General features: G+C 50.7%; 1 protein-coding gene across 1 annotated transcript; it reads right to left on the reverse strand.

Annotated features, from left to right (window-relative positions):
- Positions 1 to 3,182: 3,182 nt before the first annotated feature.
- Positions 3,183 to 5,754, reverse strand: LOC103705101 (pollen receptor-like kinase 3). Its single transcript, XM_008788719.3, has 2 exons — positions 4,336 to 5,754; positions 3,183 to 4,253 (listed from the first exon to the last, which is right to left on the reverse strand). Exons 1-2 carry the CDS (start codon positions 5,654 to 5,656, stop codon positions 3,523 to 3,525), a joined length of 2,052 nt encoding a protein of 683 aa, XP_008786941.2. The 5' UTR covers positions 5,657 to 5,754; the 3' UTR covers positions 3,183 to 3,522.
- Between the last annotated feature and the right edge of the window lie 539 nt (positions 5,755 to 6,293).

The raw sequence follows: 6,293 nt of genomic DNA on the forward strand, positions 1-6,293 counted from the left end.
CTTTAGGGCAGACTCGTGGGGTTTATATAGACCCCCCTGACGGCCCAGATCGACGGGGTCGGTTCCCATCCCCCCGACCGGGTTGCGCCACGTGTCGACCTCGGAAGCCGAGGCACCGTATTCACTCCGGTTTAATAAATCGGATACGAAATCGAAGCGTTGTCCCATCGGATCTCGGGGCCTCATCATGGGTCCACAGAATCAAATCGTCTTGAGGAACGAGCGGACGTAACCCCCGCTCCCCTCGTTTAATAAGATCTGGGACACGTGGAGCCCCGATGAGGCCTCCACTTCTTCGGAATTATGATCCAGTAACATGAAATCGAAAGCGTCCGACCTCGGGTCGCGCTGCGTGTCCGTTTCAAACCCCGTAACGGCACACTCATTAATGAGCCAGAAACGTCGATTACGGAATCGAGACACCGCCTCGACGAGCTCGAGGTCCCCCATCATTAATCCGCCGTAAAATGATCCTGGCGATTCAAGAAGCATGACGATACGAGCTCCATCATTAGCTCACCGAATAAAGCAGCCTCGAGACGCCAAAGGGCGCATATCTCACCATGAAAGCTCCGGAAAGCACAAGGGGGCGAGCGAGACCTTCCCCCCAACCTTAGTGACAGACTTTACTTCCCACGTCCGAGCCCCACAAGCCGCTCGAACTCGGAAGTCGGGGGGTAGTGTTGGGGGGAATAAAGTTTCCCCCCAAATGACATAAATGCCCCTAAGAAGCCGTACAACCTCCGACCCCGGACAGCCGAAGTCAGCGTCCGACCTCGGAACGCTCGGCCACAAGACGACCGACCCCGAAACCTCCGACCTAAGAGAAACCCCGATGTCCGAGGACCGTACTCTAACACCCCTCCGGCATTTATTGCGCATGGCCGCTGTAATCTTCCGGCACACTCAACAATAAATGCGGATCTCCGGCTTACTCCACCATTAATGCGGATCTCCGGCTTACTCCATAATAAATGCGGATCTCCGGCTTACTCCACAATAAATGCGCATGGCTCCTGACATCTACGGATCCCCAGCTCTCCACGGCAAATCGACCCAGCAGGGTCTAGTCGACTATGATAAGTCTCTGATCTCGGCCATACCGCCGACATCAGTGCAATGATTCGCCTGACCGAGCGCCGACCTGAACAACATGCCAAGCCGTACTACGGCCTCGCCCTGTTACATCACAGGTAAACCGACCCCCGCATATAAAAGGGAGCCTTGGCCTCTCAAGAGGGGAGGGGAACATTCATACACCCAAAAATCACTGTTTATCTCCTTCTCCCCACTATTTGCCCCCTCCCTGACTTGAGCGTCGGAGGGCCGGCGCCGGAGAACCCGGCCACCGGTTCGTGTGCAGGCACCCGGACGGAGGACGCCGCCAGCCAACGGATCGCCGCCCCGCTGCGAGGACCTGCTGTTCCTTCTCTCCGACCGCCCCGGACGGAGGACGCCGCCCGCCGACAGACCGCCGCCCCACCGTGAGGACTAACAGTCGCTCCCTCTCCTCGACCGAAGATTGCCCCCGGGTCCAATTTCCAGCAACAGTAATTAATGAGTAAGACAAGGTAATGAAATGAACCAAAGCTATCATGGTTGCATACTTGCATGCAATGCTATGACGTAATTAATGAGTTCAGGACTGCGAACATCGCGATCTCATCAAGTATTATTTGTTAGTAAAAAAATATTTTCTGCATAAAAATAAAATGATGCAACAAAAGCAAAAAGATATATGAATAGATGGGTGACATATAATTTTGCCGTATGCCCACATTGTGTGGACCCATGAAGGAAGGGTGCCCAAGAAAGCAAGAGATGAGAGTAGATGGAAGAGAGAGATGCTGCTAAACGGGGGGTAAAAAGAGGAGATGATGATGGGGTTTATTTAAAATTGAAGCAGGATGGAAGCTTGAAAGTATTCATCTGAGGCATTAGACAATGGACTTGAGGTTTGACACCAATATGGGGGTGAAGGGTAAATAATCCGAGCTAATGCTAAGCTAAGCCTAGTTTCGCTCGACATATTCCAGGCTATGAGGAAACTTGGTTAGTTTCGCGCTGAACTTTGTGCTGTTCATAATAAGTTCTTTTGAATGATTTCATGCAGGAAACACGTCTTGAGACTTTCATGATTCTAATGGATAAATTTTAATCTTGTAATCGTTATATATTCTTGGTTGATGATAAATTATGCTAATAATTGATAAAAATATAAAAAAAATATCTGTGCAAGTAAGTAAAATTTTCATTTGATGTTTTTAATTTATTTATTATTTTTCGTTGAATAGATAAAAAAAAAAGTTTAGTACTAAACAATCCAAACATCACTTATCCATTGTTGCTGCTAGAGTCTAAGGTGAATGTTAAAGGCCAAGCTGAAGAGTGGTGAATGTTAAGGCCAAGCTGAAGAGTGAGGTCGGGTCTGCTGTAAATTGAAGAGTTAGGACTTAAGAAGGAGATGTCGATTGCTGACAAGTGGAATGTCAATGGCCAATCTGGCCAAATTTTCAAGATCTCATACCGACCTAAAAATAAGTATTACTGTCAGAATTTGTCTAATGGAAAATCCTACAACGCTCAAACCGGTCAAACTCCAGAGAAATAGTAGAAGAGATCGATAGGTTACTTACCCAAAGATCTCCCAATACCGAGGTCAACTCAACCTAACTCTCATGGCTCACACTTGGATAAAATCCAAAAAGCTACTTTTTACATTTTGTAGATTTTACTGTATATAAAATACTAAATCTAGAATATAAAAGTACAATGATGAATTTTGTTTTATGAGTTTTTTTTTCTTCTTGAAAACATGGCAGGAAAGCAATAGCGAACAGGCTCTCATCTAAACACCCTCTCAAACATTGACCTCGGTTTTACGGCTCACAAAAGGGAATCTAATTGCAGAAATATCCAAGAAATGCAAACGTTTCATAATGGATAAACATGCTCATAAATAGCTGCATCGCCCCCCAGAAATAACGTAAGAAGGCACACCGGGTCCCATCATTTGGCGCCACAGTGGGTGCTTTAGGAAAAGTTGGGGTCTGTTTAACACACTGAACGAAATCATTGAAAGATCACCCACAATGGGTGCTTTCAACAATTACGGTCCCACGCACACCACACCTCTGCCTAACCTCGCAAAAAGAAAAAACTTTAAGAAAAGTTGGGGTCTGTTTAACACACCGGACGAAATCATTCAAAGATCACCCACAGCGGGTGCTTTCAACAATTACAGTCCCACGCACACCGCACCTCTGCCTACCCTCGCAAAAAAAAAAAAAAACTCTCATCTACGGCTTCATCTCATCGATATGATAAAGGCTATTCTCATCATTTGAGTGTGTCAACAAATCATAAGAAAGTAAAAAGTACATATAAGAGAGAATGTCTCATGTAGATGTTTATAGAAAATTTCTAGAGTACCAGACGACGAAGAAGGCGATCCAGTCTGCTGTCCTGTTTGCCTTCCGAAATATATGTGCTGCCTAGATTCAAGAGGCATGAGAGGCGAAGTTATCGATGGTCGATCAAGAGCTCGCCAGTGCTCCCCGACCTCCCCACGCTCTCAAGCCCTGGCGTCGGTTGGCCGAGTGCCACGTCGGCATACCCGTCCCTCAGCAAAGGCAGCGGCCCGAATGGCCCGCCCTTGTCCTTCGTCGGTGCCCCCGTGTCTCCGACAGCTATCTCCTCGATTAACCGGACTACCTCCTCCATATCAGGCCGCTGCTCCGGGTCCACATCGGCGCACGCCGCGCCAAGCTGAAGGAGCCGTACCATCTTCGGCTTCCAGGCCTTATTCCCTGCCGTGATCGCCGGATCCAGCAGCTCGGCCTCCCTATTCTCTGCGATCGCCGACGCCGTCCACTGCACCACGTCCGTGCCTCCCTTCGTGTTGTTCAAGTAGTGCGTCGGGAATTTCCCGGTGAGAACTTCCAACATCACCACCCCGAGGCAATACACGTCGGATTTCGGGGATACGTGGCGGTACTGCAGGGTCTCGGGGGACTTGTATGAGAACATGACCTGCGACGCCTGTGACGGATTGACCAACCCAATGAAACCGTAGTCAACGAGTATTGGGTCAAAGTCGGGGCGAAGGAGGACGTTGCCGGACTTGAGATTCCCATGGGGCACGTCAAGCGCCGCCAGCTCGACGTGGAGGTACGCAATTCCTCGCGCTATTCCTCGTATGATCGTTAGCCTCGTCGGCCAATCCAACGCCATGTGATCCGGCCCCCGATCCCCTTATAAGATAATAAAAAAACTATTGAATAAAACATCGAACAGCATGTTCATCAAATCAGATGTCTGACACGTACTGCATACCGTGAAGGATGTATAGGAGGCTGCCCTTCTGGACGTACTCGGAGACGATGAGTTTCTCCTCTTTCCGGTAATGGAAGGCTAACGGCGTTAGGACGTTGGGGTGACGAAGTCTCCCGAGCCGCCTCATTTGTTCGTCGAAAGCGTCCTTCCCGACGCGATTCATTTCGCGCATGCGCTTTACGGCGACGGCAAGGCCGCTGGCCATGACGGCCTTGTAGGCCGACCCGAGACTGCCATTGCCGAGCACCTCGGCGGAGGCCTTCATTAAATCGGATAGGCCAAAGACGCCCTTCTCCTCGTTGAGCATCACCAGCTCCCCCGCGACTCCGGCGCCATCGGCCGAATCCGACCTGCTCGACCCGGACCGCTTGTGGCTCGACCCAACCGACTTCTGCTTGTAGCTGGACTCCGAGGCAGCTAGCGTCGGGCCGGCCGCGGCCGACGCCTCCAAGGCCTTCGCCTTGGCAACGACGCCGAGAGTGTCAAACTTCCTGTCCGGATGCCGCTGGTGATTTATCAGGAATGCGGCGACCAGCGCGAAGGCCAGCAATGCGGCAACGATCAAAATGACAGCCCTCTTGCCGGACCCGGATTCCCTATCCGATGACGCTGGCGTCTCCGTCGGTGGGGTTGTACTGCATGGAGCGGTGCTGAGCGGGCCGCCGCAGAGGCCGGGATTGCCTTGGAAGGCGGCAGCGTCGAAGCGGGCGAGGGAGTCGGGGATGGGGCCAGAGAGTTTGTTGTTTCCAGCGTTGAAGGCCTTAAGAGCTTTGGAGGAGAAGTCGGGGATGGCACCCTCGAAGGCGTTGTCGTCGATGCGGAGCTCCATGAGATAGGCGAGATTGGCGAGCGACGAGGGGACGGGACCGGAGAAGTTGTTATGGTCTAGCCAAAGCTTCTTGAGGTGGCGCATGGAAGCAAAGACGTCGGAGGGGATGGAGCCGGAGAGCTTATTACCGGAGAGATAGATGGACTTGAGGGCGCCGAGGCGGGAGAGGGCCGTGGGAAAGGGACCGGAGAGGGAGTTGTTATTGAGGTTGATGGAGCGGAGCCCCTTCAAGGAAGCGAGAGCGTCGATGTCGATTTTACCGGAGAGGCTGAGGCCGGCGAGGTTGAGACCGCTGATGACATTGTTGGTGCAGAAGACGCCGGTCCACTTGCATGGGGGGCCGCCGTTGGCCGACCACGAGGAGAGACCCCCGGCGTTGGTGAGAGAGTCTTTTAGTTCGAGTAGGGCCGACTCGTCTGACGTCAGAGAGCGGGAAGGGTCGGCGAGGAGGAGGAGGAGGAGGACGTAGACCAAGGGAAGAACAGCGACCATTTGTGCCGCTGTTCATAAAATCCCTATAATTCTTCTTTCTTTGTTTTAGATTCTTTGGCCTTGTTGCGGCCCCTCTTGCTCTCCCTCTCTCTTTTTCTATGTTCTTACCTTACGTAGAGAATTTGTTCTTCTCGTTTTTTGTGGTGGGTTCTGCCTACGAGAGGGTTTCCCTCTGTTTCTTTTGTTAATTTTAGTATATTTTTATGGTTGGAGGTGTTTGATGGGGTTGGGGGGAGAGGGGAGGAGGGAGGAGGGTGGCGAACGAATCAGGTGCTAAGTATAGAGGAAGATATACAAAACGGAGGACAGAGGAAGGGTTGGAGCTGGAGACAGGTTGACCTCGTTGACCTGGTCAGCGAGGTAAGGAAGTAGTTCTTTTTCTTGATATGACAATGTTGAGCTACATTGTATGGCAGGGAAATGCGGCGCCATGAATTACTGGAGTTCTGCGTGCAAAAATCCAACCGTACTGAAAGACATTCGTTGGTTGGCGTGTCCGCTTGCTAGATAGAATTATAATACGGTAAAAAAAAATCTGAAAATACGGGCAGTATATATAGGATGGGGAGAGAGATATATCACATTGTTTGGTTATCTAAACAAAATAAAAGTTCCAGCTGCAAGCAAAAAATAAATT

The sequence above is a fragment of the Phoenix dactylifera genome, chromosome 6, assembly GCF_009389715.1.
Source record: "Phoenix dactylifera cultivar Barhee BC4 chromosome 6, palm_55x_up_171113_PBpolish2nd_filt_p, whole genome shotgun sequence".
In the NCBI taxonomy this organism is placed as follows: domain Eukaryota; kingdom Viridiplantae; phylum Streptophyta; class Magnoliopsida; order Arecales; family Arecaceae; genus Phoenix; species Phoenix dactylifera.

Bases quoted from the DNA above. Each gene is read 5' to 3' on its own strand.
- LOC103705101 (XM_008788719.3), bottom strand. From the start codon at position 5,656: ATGGTCGCTGTTCTTCCCTTGGTCTACGTCCTCCTCCTCCTCCTCCTC. The intron at 4,254-4,335 runs GTATGCAGTACG...TTATCTTATAAG, and splicing joins CCTCCTATACATCCTTCACG to GGGATCGGGGGCCGGATCAC.